The sequence below is a fragment of the Mustela putorius genome, unplaced genomic scaffold (genome assembly GCF_011764305.1).
Source record: "Mustela putorius furo isolate JIRA1106 unplaced genomic scaffold, ASM1176430v1.1 tig00000083_pilon_pilon_pilon, whole genome shotgun sequence".
NCBI lineage: Eukaryota > Metazoa > Chordata > Mammalia > Carnivora > Mustelidae > Mustela > Mustela putorius.
The window spans coordinates 8,056,846-8,076,686 of record NW_025421273.1 but is presented as its reverse complement, the minus strand read 5'-3'; the positions used below and the strand labels follow the sequence as shown (position 1 = coordinate 8,076,686).

The window sequence follows — 19,841 nt, the reverse complement described above, 5'->3', positions numbered from 1 at the left end:
TTACTTGTTGGATGAACGGATGGATAGAGGAACGAATGAGTGTGATACGTATCTACCAAAGAATAAATCTGCAGGCATTCCAAGCGATCATCTGGGAACATGATGATCTGTGCAAGTTGCTACTCTCCTGTTCTAATCCCCAACCTACTCCTATCCAGCCTACCTCCAACCCCAGCCTCAGCACGTGGGTTTCTTCTCAATTTCCATTTAAAAGCTGGCCCTTCCCACCTTCTTCCCTCATTTAGGGGTCCCTTTGAAGCATCTGAGCAGAAAGCCCTCTAACACAAAGAAAAGTTAGAACTGTTAGAAAGGAAGAAGACGAAGGTGAGAGAGAGAGTAAACATATTCCAGGAACGGTGCTGCACTGAGGATGTGGTCAGGGTGGACGAAATTTCCTGCGAAGCCCTCCTACTTCAGGCAGACCATTCACTCTCATCTTGCCCCAGGCAGGAAGTTCTGTCTGCTTCTGCTGGTGGCCCGGAGTCTTGCGAGTGGGAAGAAAAGCTTCTGGCTCGAGAAGTCCCCGCTGATCTCTTGGGCCCCTGGAGAGCCAAGTTGAGTGAAAGGTCAGTTAGGAGGCCCCCCTCTTGCCCGTCCTAAGCGCCCCACTTCTGCTGGTATGCAGGGAAGGCTCACGGGCCTGGAGCATGGGCACGGCAGGGGCGATGAGTGCATCAGCTGTACAAACAGTAAAGGGTGCAGGACGGTTCAGCCCGGCTTCTGCTTCGGCAGCCAGCAGTCATCACAACGTAAAATGTCATCTGTGTTATGAAATGCTTCCAGGAGCTCTGCTGCCCTTCTGTGTGACAGCCCAAATATTAATGGAAACAAGGCTTTATTTTGCAGTTGTCTTCTGACTGTGAAAAAGAGAAACTTTGGATTTAGTTGCAGGTAATCTTTCTCTCTCTCTCAAGGTCTAGCCTCAAATGGTCCGGGCAGGCCTCCCTGCTTCCATTCTTTCCCACTAAGCCTTCTTCCTACTGAGAAAGAGCAAAATCTCTCTGTGTCTCCATTCTCTACATTTTCTGAAACTTGGAAGACTCCGTTGTGAATCCCAGAGGACAGTCCTGGGATCCAGACAAAGTCTGACTGTATCAGCAACCGGGTATGAGAGGCAGCTCCCGGGCCCACGGAGCCAGGAGGTGGAGGTTTGAGTCTCGGCTCTGCCTCTGCACATCAAGTGACCTTGGACGAGTCTCTGGGCTGTGGTGGACTAGGTCGTCTCTGCACAGTCGAGTGACCTTGGATGAGTCCCTGGGCTGTGGTGGACTAGGTCGTCTCCGCGCGGTCGAGTGACCTTGGACGAGTCTCTGGGCTGTGGTGGACTAGGTCCCCTCCGCAGTCGCCGCCGCTCTAAGATGTGTGGTTCTCATTGCAGGCATCTTTTCCACAAGTCCTGCGTTGACCCCTGGCTTCTAGACCATCGCACCTGTCCCATGTGCAAGATGAACATTCTTAAAGCCCTAGGGATCCCGGTAAGCACAGCCCAGCCTACACCATCGTGATGTGTGTCTTTCTGCATTACCCCCAAAGCAGGGAGAAAACCACACACCCGGATTTTCTCTGACCCCTTCTCGGCACAGCGGGAGGTGTCATCTGATGAGCCCCCAAGAGAACGCCCATGTCTGAAAACATCTGTCCTCTCACTTTCTCTCAGTCGGAGAACACCACGACCCTCTCACCACTTCCCCGCCTGTGACTCAAGATGCTGCTTCTGCAGCGCGTAGGTTTCTCCCCTGGGCTCTGGGTGTGAGCGCAGGCAGGACCCAGCAGAGGCAGGATGGTCCTGGTGCCCAGAGCTTGCCTCCTGTGGCATTACTCACAGCATTGTCTGCAAGGGCTTCTGCATGCCAACTTTCTGAGGCTGCCCTTCTCTGGAAAAGTCCGAAGTGCCTAGCTTTCCCGGGAAAGGAACTCTTCTGAACAAGGGGAGGGAAAGTAAGCCACTGGGAACCTGGCGCAGAGCCTCTGCTCATCTCAGGTCTCTACAGAGACCTTGAGTGAACAGGAAGGCGGAGCCAGCACCCCTTCACTCTAGAGCTACTGTCCCATTTGTGCCCTCAGTTATGTGTTTATAAAATGTAGTCTCTCCCCCAGCGCAAGGAGAACCCCACCAGCTGGTTGGCTCGCTGCTCCGGGGAAGGACTTTCCCAGGACCATATTCAAGCAAAGCCACAGTTGATGGCTAGTGAGACACCAGCTGCTGCGGTGAGGACAGGAAGCAAGCCAGGCCACCAAATCTGAGGGCTGCACAGAGATGTGAAAAAAAACGCTGGCACTGTCTAAAAGCAGCTAGACAAACAGGATACGGAGGCCAACCTCCTCCCCATCCCCTCTGCTCTGCTGCAGCCTCTCTCTTGTCACTTCTCACCACTAATGGCAGAGAATAAAGAGAATGTTAAGGGTCCCAAGATAGCACTGAAGAAGAAAGGATCAGATATCAAAGGATCCTTTTAATGCCTAAGGGCTAATTATCCTAGGACTATCAGAGTGGCTCTGTTGGAGAGGGCACACCTGAAGACTCGGAGGTCAGGCATTGGCTGAATTTTCTACCCGGTAGCAGCTGCGTCCATGCCAGCTGTGTGCTATTTTTCATGGCTGGTACACCAAACACAAATCAACTCATGTGACTGTGGCTTTGAGCTAGATTTTGAAAGCCAATGCATTAAATTTTCAGACCAGAGTTGTAAATGCATAATGCCTTCAAGGTGAAAGTCAATTACAGCGGACGTGAAATATTACCAAGTACCCAACCTCTCTACCAGACATTGGGAGCTTAGAAAATTGAACTCAGGGTTTGCACTTCTCACATTGCTGGCTGCAGCAGATTCATACGGGGGAGCCAGGAAATGTATATACGTGTGTGCTTGCATGTGTGTGTGTGTGTGTGTCTTTAGTCTCCAACATCTGCAGAATACTTAACAATGAAAGAGAGAGTCACATTATCTGACCCAGTTCCTATTCCTCAGGATGTTCTCGAAGCTCCTGAATGTCTATCCCAGTGCTTCTTGGTCAGGACGATGAAACCAAACCGCTCCTGGTAGTTAAGTTTTGTACTAAATAGCGTTTGACTTCAGACTTTGCCAGAGGTGGTAGGCCTTCTTCAGAAGGTACTTGAGAAGGAGTTGAGAATAGAAACTGTTTTTAAAATAGAAGTATTGGGTGGCCTTTGGGCTTAGTTCCAAAATTAATAACATTTTCACTTTTAGGAGTTTTTTTTGTTCATGGTTCCATGCTGACCAAGTACGGAGGATGGGATGTTATTTAGCACACTGGACTTAAGAAACATAAACATGGGTAGCATCTTTTGAATTTTACCAGGGAGCTGGACAGGAACATGACATGTATCTGAGCTCGACCTAGAGAACAGAACATCCTCTGGGAAGAAGAAAGCCTGTGGGCTACTTCTCAGGAAGCACCAAGGCATCTGGCTACCCTCTCACTTCTCTAAGACTATTCTGTTTTTTTCCTAGAGGATGACACTGAAGTCGGGATCTGGGACGAATTTGGAATGTTGTTCCACTCTATACTTCGCCCCTGGGTAGCAGCGCCATGCCTAAACTCCAAAAAGATGATGTTTGATTGCATTCGTTTAACTTCCCCGGTCACTGGACAAGCTCACAGCCTTCTCAATTAGTATATACCTCCTATAGCTAACTGAAACCCTTTGTATGCTGCTTACAGAGACGGTTTCATACGTTTTCTAAATTGCTTATATTCATTCCATTCTTCAGGAAAATTGACAAGAGCTTGTCAGTCTCTAACAGTTAGTGCCTATTGGTTCTTATCTCTGTAGCCCTTTCATGGGCCAAGTTGATCAATACATGTCTTGAGGCCTCATTGCCCTTCAGAGTCTAAAGGCTGCTGGTCACAGAATCGTATTTATGAAATTCAGTCTGGTCCTCCTTTGAACAGTGCCCGCTCACCAAGGCTGCCGTGGTCATCTTGGCCAACTGAGCTGTCCAGTTACAGGTGGTAAGGGGTTTTTGGGGCTCGATTTTGGTTTTGGTGGACTTTAACTGAGTATCCTTGTACGCACCTGTGCTATAAGGCAAGTCCATGTAAGTTGAAAGCTGGAACCTGGGGACATTTTCATTTTGTAAGTGGATATCTCTCAAATGAGCTAAAGAACGAAAGCTTGCTGATTATGAAGTTCCCATTACAGTGGGTATCTGTCTTTATGACATGTTACCAAGAGAAACAAAATACTGGGGCGCCTGGGTGGCACAGTGAGTTACGCATCCTACTCTTGATTTCAGCTCAGGTCATGATCTCAGGGTTGTGAGATCGAACCCTGCATTGCGAGTTCTGCTTGGGATTCTCCCTCTTTCTCTCTGACCCTCCCCCTGCGTGCACAGTCTCTCCTCTCTCTCAAATAAATAAATAAACCTTTGAGAGAAAGAAATAAAATACTGACACTAAAGGGGCAGGGGGCCCTTTCTTTTCTTTTTTTTCCTTTTTTAAGATTTAATTTATTTATTAGACAGAGATCACAAGTAGGCAGAGAGCAGCCTCCCTGCTGAGCAGACAGCCCGGTGCAGGGCTCGATCCCAGGACCCTGAAATCATGACCTGAGCCGAAGGCAGAGACTTAACCCACTAAGTCACCCAAGCGGACTTTCTTGTCCGAAGTGTTTTCACCCCTTTATCTACACAACAGTGCTTCATGTTCCTTTCTCTCCTGTCAGGTCTAGGTGTGTCTTTGTAGACGACAGAACAGAGGTCTCAGTGAGTCCTCCTACAAGGTACTGTGTCACCCAGGCCTTTCGTATCCCAGCAAACACCTTCTCCTATCACTCTTGTCCTGACATGAATAGGATAATAGTTATTAAATGGAAATTCCATGTAGCTGGGGTATTCCCAAGTTCCTGACTGTTTAGACATTGATTTATTTGAGGTGTTTCCCCATGGTCACCTGAATCTGAAGACCTATATCGTATTCATTCGCAGATGGTATTTGACATCTCTGCTAAACATATGACTGTAATTTCTCTTAGAGATCTATAAATTGGGTTTCTTTTCAAAATCTATTTGATGAACTACTTAGGGTGGACATAAAATGTGAGTTTATGTAAATTGGGGTCTATTAAATATTATACCTAAGCTAAATTATTCACACGTGCCACCATTAACAATCTCACTGAGCTAATTAGCTCTTTCTCTTTTCCCCTTCTCTTAAGGATATAATACTGATCTTACTAGTCCACAAAGTAAAAGAGAACACTCTACATCAAAATCAATAACTTTTTTTAAGAAAAGAAAAGAATAAAACAAATGAACGATATCAACAAGAGAAGTCAACTTTTTGAAAAATATGTCAGTTGTTACCACATCTACAACTGCATCCAGATGCTTTGGATGAAAGACCGACCAGCACAGTATTCTCATGATGAAATCTTTTCTTCCTTGACACCCCACACACAATCAGTTTTGCTTTTAAGGGTTTTTATATACTGTAGGGGAAGAAAAAAACATGGGTATTCCTTCTACCCTCCTAGGTTCTCCTGCTGGGGTCCTATAAATGAGACTAGAAAAAGATTACCACGAGAAGAGGCCCTTGGGTGGCCCAGTAGGTTAAGCGTCTGTCTTCAGCTCAGGTCATAATCCTAGGGTCCTGCGATCGAGTCCCACATTGGCTTCCTTCCTCTGCAAGGAGCCTGCTTCTCTGTCTCCCTCTGCCTGCTGCTCCCCCTGCTGTGCTCTCTTGCTCTCTCTGTCATGTAAACAAACAAACAAGCAATAAACAAATAAACAAGATTTTCAAGAGAAAAACAACCAGACATTTATTTACTCACATGTGCGTTGTCCATTCATACAGGAGTGTGTAGGGATGAGTAAATCAAAGGGGCGGTCAGAACTTGGACATAGCATCTTCATGAAAGAACAAATTTTTAGAGAAGTGATAAGACAAAGGAAAGGGACCTTGAGCTTCTAGGGCAGCAGATTCTGAGGAAGTACATATATGAAGGAAACTAATGGCAGATAAGAGTGTGGTAATGAGGTATGTTATTACAGACCCATTTGGCATCAACTCTCAGACTCTGGTAATAAGAATGTTCTTCTCTTCCTGGTACGAGGAAGAACGCCACCTTTACAAATTTGTGTCCTACTTTTAGGCAGATGGGAGGACAGAGACCATTTCTTTATCTGCTTCTTCTCGACTGTGTTTAACTCAAAATAATCTTTATGCCAACAGTGTATTTGGGGTGACACATTCTGCTGCCCTTGAACAGCATACCTTACCTCTGCACAGAACCTGATCATTTTTAAAAGCATTTTCTCAAATCTTCCCTTCATTGATCTAGGGCAGATACTAACATTCCCAGCTTCTCATAGTAGTAAACTGAGACTCTGATATAATACTCAGATGGGTATTTGCTGAGCACCTAATAATTGTCAGACACTATGTGAGGGCTTGGAATTTAAGATCAACATGATGTAGTGGCTTCACTCTAAAAAGCTTATGTCCCATTTATACGTGGGATCTAAAAACTGAGCTCATAGAAACAGAGAACAGACTGGTAGTTGCCAGAGGCCAGAGGTTGTGGTGGGGGTGGGGTGGGGTGGGTGAAGGTGATCAAGTTATAAGATAAATAAATCCTGGGGGTGTAAGGTGCAGCATGGTAACAATCTTGTATTATATATTTGAAAGTTGCTAAGAGTGTAGATCTTAAAAGTTCTCATTACAAGAACAAACGTGTAACTATATAGGATAATAGATATTGACTAAACCTATGTGTTCATCATTTTCCAGTGTATATGTGTGTATCAAATCATCCTGTTGTCTAAGCTACCCCACTGTTACATGTCAATTAGATCTGAATAAAACTGGGCAGAAAAGAAAGCTTGTGGACTAGTAGAGAGAGACAAAGACAAGCACAGTTACAAATAAGCCATAAATGCGTACAAAGTATCACAGTAGGGAGGATGCTATCTGCGAGGGAAGGCCACTTGGAAAGGTGCCATTTGGCCTGGAAATTGAAGGATGGTTAGGAATTCACCATGGTTATTTGGAGACCTAGAGAAAGAAAAGGGGGTGGGGTGATGGGGGCTGAGCAGAGCATTAGCTAAAGCCCTGAGATAGTGAATATATGGTCTGTGTTTCCAAGGGCTGAGGGGAGGTCAGAAAAGCTGGCTGGGGTGAGGGTGTAGAGACCCTGTTTTGCCCCAGTAAGGACGTTATAATTCATTCTTTAAGAGAAAAAAAGAACCATACTTTTTTTTTTTTTTTTAAGATTCTCTTTATTTATTTGAGAAAGTGAAAGAGAGAAAGCATGAAGGGGGAGGGTCAGAGGGAGAAGCAGACTCCCCATTGAGCAGGGAGCCCAACATGGGACTCTATCTTGGGATTTGACCCTGGGACTCCAGGATCATGACCTGAGCCAAAGGCAGAGGCTTAACCCACTGAGCCACTCAGGTGCCCCATTTTTTGTTTGTTTGTTTGTCTTTTTTTTTTTTATGATTTTATTTATTTGACAGACAGAGATCACAAGTAGGCAGAAGGACAGGCAGGGGGGGCAGGGAAGCAGGCTCCCTGCTGAGCAGAGAGCCCAATGCACGGCTAGATCCCAGAACCCTGGGATCATGACCTGAGCTGAAGGCAGAGGCTTAACCCACTGAGCCACTCAGGTGCCCCATTTTTTGTTTGTTTGTATGTCTTTTTTTTTTTTAAGATTTTATTTATTTGGGGATATTTATTTATTTATCTCCATCTCTCAAATAAATAAGTAAAATCTTTTTTTAAAAAAAGATTTTATTTATTTGACAGACGAGATCGCAAGTAGGCAAAAGGACAGGCAGAGATGAGGGGAGGGGAAGCAGGCTCCCTGCTGAGCAGAGCCCTGGGGATCATGACCTGAGCCAAAGGCAGGCGCTTAACCCACTGAGCCACCCAGGCACCCCTGTTTGTTTGTCTTTTAAAGAGTGCTCTGGTGAGAAAGGAGAGAATGGAATATACCAGGAAGGGAACTGTAAGGAAATAGGGAGGCTCGAAACGGAGAGAGAAAATTCTTAACATGCCCAGTGTTAAGATCTCTAAGTTTAGTAAACATGGTAGGTTGGTCATTCCATGAACTGACTTTTGATAACTTGAGTTTCCATGAATTGGCTCACTTTCCGTAGAGATGAAGAAGGTTAAATGAGCTGAATTTGAGTGTTTTATGAGGTTGATGGAAATTTCCAGCTGACTATTGGAAACACAGGTGTGCAGCTTGGGAGACTGGTATAAGAGTAGAAAGTTAGAACAAGAGTCCCCCACTTTGGGCTCCTTGCTTTGTGCTCTCAGTGAGTCCATGGGTTATAGATTTTCCCTTCGGGTGAACTTCACACACAGTGTAGTCATTGTGATGTTAATTTAATCGGTGCCAATCTAGAATTTTCCTCACCTAATCCTGCCTGACCTGATCTGCATCCATTACGAGTGCAAAACCAAATTTAATTCATAGCTATTCTTAATATATCTCAACACTGTAACTCTGCAACACCATCTTTTTAAAATAATTTTGGAGGTTAGAAAGAGGCATAACAACTGAAAATCATCTTAAAAGTTGTTTGTGGAAGACATATAAATATATTCAATACTATTTCAAATAACAGAACTAAGACCAAAGAGAAAAACTTGCAATGGGTAAGATTTTGCCCTATGGTAGAATAGTCTAACAAGGCTAGCCAACACAGGATGCCTTGTAAAGCAGAAAGCTCCCCATTTGTTTGTTCTTCAAATGAGGCTGTCAGAGATCTGATGATGAGGGCCTGGAGGGAGACGAAGTCTTGCAGTGAGTGGATTGTTAAGCTAGAGGGCATCACCCTGATTTTAGGATAGTAAAGTTTTCACTTAGAGGATTTGACAAACGTATGATCAGTTTGCATGGTAAGTAAATAGGTTATTTTTTACAGCTGGCTTTTGGTTCATGTTTAACCACCACAACAAAAATAGCCTCCCCCTGTGGCTTTGTGTGTCTCTCTACTAAATAGTTCACCATGAGTCAGATTCTGTGCCTTTTCTCTACTGTCATCAGTGCATTTGCAAACAATGCATGGGTCTTTGGGGATAATTATCAGCTGTCAACTACACACTATATGAGGAGTACACACTATATGTAAGGAAGGACTATCATTATAAATAAATGCCATGTCCCCCTCCATTATATTAATATATGAATATTTCTTCTCCTGGAATTAAAATGTTCTCTCTAAATCTAAGTGGAACCCTTGGAAAGGAAATTCTGAAAGTGGTTTTCAAGTTAATTAGAGAAACTATAATAGAAAAAAAATTTTTCTTTAATCTTTTTTTAAAAATATTTATTTATTTGAGAGAGAGAAAGTGAGACAGAGCATGAGCAAGGAGAAGGTCAGAGAGAGAAGCAGACTCCCCGTGGAGCAGAGAGCCCGATGCGGGACTCGATCCCGGGACTCCAGGATCATGACCTGAGCCGAAGGCAGTCGTCCAACCAACTGAGCCACCCAGGCGTCCCTAGAAAAATTTTTAAGCGATTCAGGAAGAGAACCATAAAGAACTTGGTTTTCCATTGAGACAAAAGGCAGGCTGTGAACATTTCATCTCTAACTTGATGACCAACACTAAGGGCAGATCCTTTTCTGTTCATATTAGCCCAATGCCGACTGCATAGATGACTTGCCCACCGACTTCGAGGGATCTCTAGGAGGCCCACCCACCAACCAGATCACAGGCGCGAGCGACACCACTGTGAATGAAAGTTCAGTCACCCTGGACCCTGCCGTCCGGACAGTGGGAGCCTTGCAGGTGGTCCCGGATACAGATCCCACCCCGCAGGAAGGAGAAGTCATCTTTACGACTAACAGTAAGTTCTGCTCTGCTTAGAAGTTCCATGGTCCACAGGGTTGTCACCACATGGGAGTTAGAAAAAGACTACTTTTCCTCAAGAAGAAAACAAGTGGACTGAGTGTGCAATGTTGCCAGGCTGAACAGTCATACCTGACAGACCTTTAGAAGCCCATCGCTTTCCAGGGGCGGATGGCCCATCTGGCTGTGCATCTTGCCTGTTCGCACACGACAGTGTGTCATACCCCGTGGTACCCGAGGTAGGGCGCTGGTTCTAGTCCAGGGAAGGGCAAGTGAAAAAAGCAACCGCAGGGCATGCGGGATTTGGCTAGGGCACTACCCTGCCCACTGTGTGTGTGTGTGTGTGTGTGTGTGTGTGTGCACTTGAGAGAGAGCATGCACGTGGCTGTATGAGCTGGTCCCGGCTATATGCCGGAGGGTTCTCTCCCCTGTTGCCCCCGGACTCAGATGTAAATGGCATTCCTTCAGGTGGGTGTTTTTAAGGTCCAACCTAAACGTCCTGTAAGTGGTGGCACATTCAAGTATCTTCTGGATTTCTTCCCCATCCTCCACATATATTCTGACGCCTGTTCTAGTTGATTGCAGTTATAAAAATATTAGAAAGCTGGATTAGCATCAAGATGGAAGCTCGCACCTAAAGTATCTGCTCTTAAGTCTTATAAAGGAAAGAGAAAAGCTTCAGGAGTTTTAAGAAAACTAGCATGCAAAGTAACTTTGGTTTAAGGTTTAAAAAGTGGGTAGATATCAAGATGTGAAAATAAGGTGTATTGTTTCTCTTGATAGAAGTAACCTATTCACTACTGAAAATTTGGAAATGGAGAAAAGCAGATTAAAGCCACTGGGAATATTGCCTTTTAATAAGTTCTTTTTTTACATATTTGTGGTATTTGTAGAATTTGTAAAATTATTTAGAGTGAAATGTAAAGATAAGCCTTTTTTTCTAATGAAGAAATTAATGAACCTTATGGTTGAAAGGTTGAAACATGAAGAAAAGTATTAAAAATGAATGCAAAAATCACTCAGTACCCCACCTGGAAATAACCATACTTAACATTTTGGTGTATTTCCTGATAATCTCTTATGGGATAGTTGAGACATTACCATACTGGCTGAATATGGAGTGTTAAAACTGTAGAACTTGCGGAGGTCCTCAACAGACAGTAACTTCAAGAGGAACTTGGTAGCAAATATGCCCCCACACAGTTTATTAGTCTTGAGTGGATAAGAATTTTGACTTTGAAAACTTAACTTTTAGAAGCATAATGACCTCAACATTGAAAAAATGACCTTTAAACATTCGAAGTCCTGGGGCGCCTGGGTGGCTCAGTGGGTTAAGCCTCTGCCTTTGGCTCAGGTCAGGATCCCAGGGTCCTGGGATCCAGCTCCGCATGGGGCTTTCTGCTTAGTGGGAAGCCTGCTTCCCTTCTTCTCTCTGCCTGCCTCTCTGCCTACTTGTGTTCTCTGTCTGTCAAATAAATAAATAAAATTTTTTTTAAAAATTCAAAGTCCTTAGAGACAAATTCACTCCCTTTATTTTGAAGGTCTAGGGCAGTGCTGTCCAGTATTAATATAATGTAAGTCACATATGGAATTTCAGATTTTCTATTGTCACAGTAAAAAACATAGGTTCAGTTCATTTTAATGATCTATTTTATTTAACCCCATATACTCAAAATATTTTGCATTCTTTCTTTTGTATTAACTCCTCAAAACCTGGTGTGTGTTTTATATTTATAGAACATCTCCGTTTGAACTAGCTGCATTTCAGGTGCTAATGGCTACCCTACCAAAGAGCACAGACCTAGACTTCTAGTCATTTTCGGGAGAGAAGAATCTTAAAAGTAATTGAATCTTTACCCCTGATAAACTTCTAATTTTTAACTTGAGAGAGTCATGGCCCAGAAGAGTAAGTGGCTGACGCAGGTCAAATGATAAGTTCCCTTTTCAAAGGTACAAGATCATCCCGTAATTTTTCTGTTTATTGACATCTTTGCTTACCGTTAGACACTTCACTGCTCATTGTCTCTGTGAAGTATACTGGAAGGCCTGATAGACCTTTTGCTAGCAGTTTGAAAACACTGATGGCATAGCTGTCCTCAAGCCTGTAAAGACCCAACCAAATACGGGTCGTCTTCCTTGCCATAAAATATTATTTCATTTTCAAGAGAAAATGTGTCATCTGTGAGATTCCTTATTCTTGAAAGTGGATACGTGCTTCCTACATCTCCATGAAGCCCAGATTACAAATGGAAAGGCATAACTTGTGCGCTAAAATACATCCAGAACTGAAATACAGGATCCTGGTCTGCACCCGTGTAATTCGTAATCTCGAAACTGGTTTTTGCCTAAAACAGACTCAGAGTGTTGCGCCCATGGCAGGCACTCAGTAGATGTGTCCAATCCAATCCCGAAGCAGGGGGCTCCTGACCAAGAGAGGGAAAGCTGTCAGGTCACTGTAGAGGAAGATACCGGCAGGTTTGAGGAAACAGGAAGCCTGAGAGCACCTCTGTGATGGGAAGCCTGACGGCACACAGGACTGTGGCTAGAGGGAACAGTCTCTTAGTATAGAAACTGAGGTTATTCTCAAACTGTTTTGCCTAGCCCTTTTATTTCTGGTTAGTTTTATTTATTGGGATCTAACAGAATATTCCAAACCTGGTCATTCTGACAAGGTATCAGTTGCTTTATATCACTAACCAAATGGCCATAGATTCCTTCAGGGGAGTCCTTTGCTGTATACGAGTTTGTAAATTGCCTAGTGCCCTAACTCAGATAACTGATCCACAAATGAACAGACACAGATGTGCGAATAAATGGGTGAAAAGATTCAAATTATCATCAACGCTGTTAGAACCAGGTCTAATGCTATCTAAAAAGAACGTGGCCGGAGATTTAAGTGTTGCTGGCCCACAATATTGCTGCAAATCACAAATCACTAACCCAGGAGAGCTTGGACCTAACTCTGGTTCATGTTATCCTTTCCCACCTCACATCTCCACAGACCCAGGAAATTACTAGATAATGAGGAAATAACCGTAGCTATCAAATACACCACACCACCCATGCACAGTACCCTTTAAAGCCTTATGAGGGAAATTTCACTTTCATTGTCATTTTACGGACGCAGAAATGGAGACACAGAGAGATTAACCCTCCTTGCGTGCTCAGCCCTACCTCTGCTCCTCCTGTCTGGCAAATGGTGTTGGTGTGTGGTCGATCAGATGCACATAAAAGTCATTTCAGCACTCAAGGGGGTGTGTAGAACAGATTGCCTGTAGAGTGAAGATGGAAAAATCTGGCATTAAAGGATCATCTCCAGCTCTCAGGAAAGGGAAAAGAGAAAATCATTTACACAGCAAAGGAAATCCAGACTTCTTGCAAGTCTAACATTTGGGAGGAAGATGAGCTCGTAGGCATTATCTTGAATGTTTCTGGCATTCCACCTTTTAACAGCCTCACACGGCAGTCTCAAATCGCATGGTTTTTCCTGCATTAGCGCAAGGGGTCGTGCACTTGGATACTCAGATGTCCCTCACCAGTCTTTACCTGCATGCGTCCCAATTGCACCCCAAATAGACGTTACTTTCTGTCTCCCCAGGCCCAGTCTGCAGGTTTTTGGATTTGCTTCAGCAAGGGAAAAAAGTTCCTAAGGATAAAAAAAAAAAAAAACAAAAAAAAAAACACAGCTAAACAAACAGTCTGTGTATTTGCAGACTCCAGACAGGAGCTAGAGAAAGACACAAGAGAAGACTCTATCACCACTCCCCAGAAACATTCAGTGCTACACCACATCTGCTCAGGAGGGTCTGAAACCTTCCCTTTATTGTTCAAGGAAGCTGCCTGTTTGCTTTATCTTGTCACTGACTGCACTGCACAGCTCGGGAGCACTGTCTCTCGGTCACACCCACCTGCCGCTCCCCTGTACCTTCCTGGGAACATGCCAGAATGTGTGTGGCTGGGAGACGTGGTCTTCAGATTGCACAGAAGTTAAGCAGTACACGTGAATTATTATGTACTTGGCTGGCTGAAATGAAATACGGTATGGGATTCCTCCAGGAGACTTCTTTCGCTTTCTATTGACTCTGATCCTTGAGGGAAGCATGGTGCATCCTATGTATTCAGCAAACATGATGTGTGATGTGTTTAAAATGTACCTTTATTTTTGCCTCACTGCTGCTTTAAATGTACTGAGTGGGTATAATGGTCTCCTCCCCTGGGTGAAAATTCCAGCAGGCCTAGGAATTTTCTGCTCACTTCTATGGAACTGGCAGTTACCTAGTAGGGCCCTTTTCCCTGTAATTTCCATGCCTCAGGACAGGTGTATCTCTCTCTTTCTCAGAGGTCCCCCGCCGCCCCAGCGCATCCACAGTCCATTTGCACCTGCTGTCTGTTGAAGTGCCCTTACCCTCTCGGCCCTTCTGGATAGGGCCCAAGCTGAGCCCCGTCCAGCTCTGGACCCTCACACATCACCTATCCTGACAGTCCTCTCCAGACCAGCAGCTGTGTCTGGCCTCTGACCTCACACAGGGCATCTGCCTCCTCTTTCTACCCTCCGGGCAAGAGAGAGACCTGAGTCCACAGTCCGCTTCAGGTTTTCAAAGGCTGAAATCAGTTCTCTCTGAGTCCCACCTCCAAAAACATATTTCAGAATCCCCTATAGGGTGCCCTCACTGGGCTTGATTGAGTGTGGGAGGTAGCCCTTCCGGACCCCTTTTGCTGAAGGGGCGGGATTCAGCAGGACCATATTCTCTCCTCAGATAATCTCTTTACCAGTTTCTCTACCTTCCTCTCCTTCTCTGCCCTATTATCTCAGAATGGGTGACGCAGTTAAGAGTCATAGAATAGCGTGAGTGCTGTGAAATGTGTAAGCCTGATGATTCACAGATATGTACCCCTGGGGCAAATAATACATTATATATTCATAAAAATTGTTTTTTTAAAAATGACAAAATAGGTTCCCTTTTGTGTCCATTATACATCCAGCAGTGGGATGGGGAGCCAAGGGGTGGGTACATGTGGGACAGACTGTCCAGGCCCCTTCAGTAGAAACAGTCAGGAAGAATCCTATGAGACTATGAGACTGCAAAAGAATTAGTTTCTGGGGGCACCTGGGTGGCTCAGTGGGTTAAAGCCTCTGTATTCAGCTCAGGTCATGATCCCAGGGTCCTGGGATGGAGCCCCAGGTTGGGCTCTCTGCTCAGCGGGGAGCCTGCTTCCTCCTCTCTCTCTGCCTGCCTCTCTGCCTACTTGTGATCTCTGTGGGTCAAATAAATAAAATCTTTAAAAAAAAAAGAAGAAGAATTAGTTTCTGAATGTCCTGATGCTCTTTACTGGAGAGACCACATTCTTAGCTCAGACAGTTACTAAACTGTGGTCTCTTTTGAAAGAACCTGTAGATAGGTCAGCCTTTTTTGGGGAAAAAAAAAAAAAGCTCATAGTCTTCAAAATGCATTCATGAGACAAAAATAATTGCTAAAGCACAGCTAAAACTGCAGCCCAGGGGGGAAAAAAGCCATTTATAGGAAAAAAAAAAAAAAAAAGCCTCCAACAGCTCCTGCTGCTATCCCAGGGAGCTCTCCAGAGATGCATTCTCCACCCTAATTACAGGAAAAATTTCCAAAAAGTTCATTCAGAGACTCATGTATATGGTCTCTGGAATGATGTGCTTTCTCTGATTTGAGGGACTCAGTATAAGCCTTTCTGAGGATTCTTCGTTCCTAAAGACACATTCTCTTAAAATTAGGCCAGGGGTGACATTCGCTCTTTCTTTTTTTTTTTTTAAAGTTCTTTGTTTACTATTTAGGAAATGGTGAAGCACCCAGGATATCTATATTGCGAAGTTTTAAATGCCCCTAGCCTTGCTCTGACCTCAGCCTGAACGTGAAAATGAGACGGACTGTACGTTCAGGACCTTTCCAGGGCACCCAGTTTCAAACCTCTTGAGTCTAGATAACGGAGAGAGAAAGGGGAGGGTTGGCGTGAGCATCCCATTTCTTTCTCAAATGTGCAGCTATGCTCTGCTATATTTGCAAAGCAGCAATTTCCAGGTTTTCTGTGAGTGCAAAATATATTGTTGCATCTAGAAATAAACACATCTGACTGAAGTCTTTCATTGTTTATGAGAGAGGACAAGAGTGAGTAGCCACGTCTGCGGTTGTGACTTGCATCAAAGCCTGAAATGGCACAGTAGCTACCCTTGACTCTGGATAAATATGCTGGCTGGAATCAGCAATGAAAATGATCTCCCGGGGGTGCCCATAAGAGTCACATTAGCCTGGGAGAGATGATTGCTTTGATTTATGGGGCTATTCCACCATGGCAGACAGCAGGATCCACCAACCATTTAGGAGCCTAGACGCCACTGTCATCTCTCCTGCAGGACACAGTTAAGCCACAGGTGGACTGCTTCTGTACAGAATAAAGCATTTGCAGATTGTGAGACGGCTCCCCACGATCATCGCCATGTCTCATCACGTGCCAGGCCCCCAGAACCACCTCACCCCCTTGAGCCTAAGCCGCCCAGCTCACCAGCTCAGTGACAGCTTTGGCAGAGACACAGTTGTTCTGGAGAGGAAAGATTGTTGCCATTAAGTACATGCCTTGATCATCAAGTGACCCAAATGGCGACTGTCCAACCACAAGCCACCAGATTTTCCAGGATAACATTTCTCCTTGGGGTGCCTGAGTGGCTCATTCGGCTAAGCGTCTGCCTTCAGTTCATCCTGGGATCGAGCCCCATCTTGGGCTCCCTGCTCAGCAAATGGCCTGCTTCCCCCTCTCCCTCTGCTGCTCTCCCTGGTCATTCTTTCTCTCTCACTCCCTCTCAAAAAAATAAATAAAACCTTTAAAAATTTTTTGTTTAAACAAAAAACAGCAACAACAAAAATTCCCCACATTTCTCCTTGATTAATAAACGTTTGCTAATTCAAGAAGGGCCACTCAGGAACCGGCTGCCAGGGTTTTCCTGTCTTGTGCCTCTGGTGCCTCTGACAGGAAGTACTGCAGACCTGTAGATTTGCAAACAGCCTGGGAGAGAATGAATCAATTTAGACCACAGATATATTGCCCCTTGGAGCACTCAGCCAGAGCGTGACACACACCATCCACACGGGGAAGAAACCTGTCTTCCTGAAACAAAGTAACTCCATCTCCAATTTGATGAATTTCTCCCAGGGCTGTCTGGCTCTGGGTGAGCATCTTGGCTCAGCAGCTGTGAGAGTGGGCTGGGGAAAGGATTGTTGATCAGACCTGCATTTTGCCAGACATTGTCATGCTGAACATGGATCTCAGCAGGAGGTGGCAGCTGATGGCAGGAAACACAATTGACAGGTCAGCACTTTTTCAATATCTGAGAAGCACGGAGGGTGAATAAGATAACATTTCTCTTTGCATTACAATTCTAAAGCATATCATGAGGAAATTCCATTATTCAAAGTTTAAGAAAGCAGAACTGGGGCGCCTGGGTGGTTGAGTGGGTTAAAGCCTCTGCCTTCAGCTCAGGTCGTGATCCCAGGGTCCTGGGATTGAGCCCCCCCCCAACGGGCTTTCTGCTCAGCGGGGAGCCTGCTTCCTCCTCTCTCTCTGCCTGCCTCTCTGCCTCCTTGTGATTTCTGTCTGTCAAATAAATAAATAAAGCTTTAAAAAAAAAAAAAAAAGAAAGAAAGAAAGAAAGCAGGAACAGCTGAAAATGCCTTTTGAATGACATAAAAATTGGCTCTGGAAATTCAGTCTCAGGGTACTCTAAGTTAAAATATTTCAGAAATGATATTAAGTGGTACAGGGGAAAAAATGCAACTAGCAGGACATTACTGGAGGTACTTGAAGTAAGAGGATATAAGGGAAATACCACTAGCTTGAGCCAGGAAATTTGGGTCTTAGTCTTCATTTGGCCTCCAATTAGCTATGTGACTCTGGGCAAGTCACTTAGTCTCTCTGCACTTCCATTTCTTCACTTGTCAAATAAGGCATTTGTGTTAGCAGATGATTTTTTTCCTTTTTTTTTTTTTTAAGATTTATTTATTTTAGGGCACATGTGTGGGAGCGATCAGTCAATTAAGTGGCTGCATTCAGGTGAGGTCATGGTCCCAGGGTCCTGGGATCCAGCCCCACATGGGTCTCCTGCTCAGCGGGGAGCCTGCTTCTCCCTCTACCCCTACCCCCTGCGGTGATCTCTTTCTCTCACACTCTCTCTAAAATAAATAAATCTTATTTTATTTCTCTAAATATCTCTCTAAAATAAATAAACCTTATTTTAGAGAGAGAGAGAATGAGAGTGTGTGTGTGTGAGTAGGGGGAGGGGCAGACAGAGTCCTCAAGCAGACTCCCCACTGAGTGCAGACCTGGCCATGGAGCTAGATCCTACAGCCCATGAGATCATGACCTGAGCCAAAACCAAAAGTTGAATGCTTAACCAACTGAGCTACCCAGACACTCCTAACAGATGATTTCTAAAATCCTTTCCAGTTCCATGACTCTATGATTAAAGTCAGACTCCCTCATGGCACCCTTCCAAGTCCCACTGGGAAAGGCTAAATCAAGATCTTGCATTCTCAATTACCAGCTCTTCTTGCTACCCTCCCCCTTCCAATACCACTAAGCCAACTAGCAAGGAACCGAGCCCCAGCTCTCTCCACTGCCACATTCTCCAAGACTGTAGACAGTCTTAGGAGATGCCACATCTGTCCACCTTTGAGTCAGATGCACAGTTGGAAGGACAATGGGTGTAGACGGCTGGAATGACATTGCCAGAGCCGCAGTTCCCCTAGGAGCCCACCACACAGTGCACCCTGCACCCAGAATGTGAGAACCGTCTGCTCACAGAAGAAGCACTTAAGCTCTACTTACCTGGCTCTTATGGAGCCTTTAGTGGTAACTTTTAAAAGGATAGTTATGGCAGCATGTCACATAAACCAAAGTATTATGCAGAGCAAGTCTTGATTCTGCTTTAATCTGGATGCTAGGCAAGGGGAAAGAGTACTTGGAAAAAAGCATTGAATTTCTTCAGTAGATAGGGGTGTTGGGGTGACGTCTGTGTTTAGGTATTGATATGTATATGATTACATAGTTTGGAGTTCCAACCACTGTACATATGATTTTTGTGTATTTGTGATGCTTTTTATTTTTATAGTAGATACCACATATATCCTCATTTTCTCTTCTCAAGGAAGTAGTTTAAAAAAAAAAATCCCTGTGACATTTTTTGGAAGTGGTATTATTTCCATTTAACAAACGAGGGTGCCAAGCCACAAGTACCACATTCAGAGCTGTTGGTCCCAAATCGAGGAAGAAAATCTCCCTCTGTGGACCCCCATTCCAGGGCAGGCTACACAGTGTGGCTCCATTCATGTATCCTTCGTGTAATTTTAACGGAAATAACTGATAATCACCGAAGAATAGCTCCAGTTCACCTAAATATTTTAGAACAAGACTGTTTTACTTGTCACTAAAATATTTAAGCACTAGATGTTTTATTAAGGATTTAGTTTAACTGGTTAACAAGTTGAATGCTAAAAATTAGATTCCCCTCTCTATTAGAAATTATGAGGCAGAAGCATGTTTTATAAATAACACTTAATTTAATAATTAATGCTAATCCGTTATTAAAGCAGTAAGAGTAAGGAATCTTATTACCGTCTTTCAAGGAGCTGAGGCTTCCTCTCTCCTGGCAGAAAGGAATTCTTGGAATCCAATGATTGGCCATTCTAAGGTCTCAAAGCATAATTCACCTACAATATCATGTTCTGTCTTCATAATGTTCTTGGGCAGCAGAAGAAAGCAGGTATATCTACTCCAGAAGGAAAGAGGCGCTAAATCAAGTTCCTACTCTGGCCAAATTATCTTCCCATTACTGGACCACAGAGTTACACTGGTTATCTGAGGAGAAATGCCAGGAAAGCTCACTTGTTCCAGTCTAATACTAGTACATAGTTAAAAATCTAGTGAAAGCATGCCCGTAGGAAGTGGTTGAAACTTGAGGGCATCAGGACTGATTTTCTTGGTGAAGGAACCATCTAGAATCA

General features: G+C 44.3%; 1 protein-coding gene across 1 annotated transcript in view; it reads left to right on the top strand.

Annotated features, from left to right (window-relative positions):
* Positions 1–19,841, top strand: part of RNF150 (ring finger protein 150) — a 272,530-nt gene that overhangs the window by 213,997 nt on the left and 38,692 nt on the right. Inside the window, exons 5-6 of the mRNA XM_004768461.3 lie at positions 1,379–1,475; positions 9,610–9,820. Coding sequence (XP_004768518.1) covers positions 1,379–1,475; positions 9,610–9,820 — 308 coding nt within the window. The remainder of the gene's footprint in view (positions 1–1,378; positions 1,476–9,609; positions 9,821–19,841) is intronic.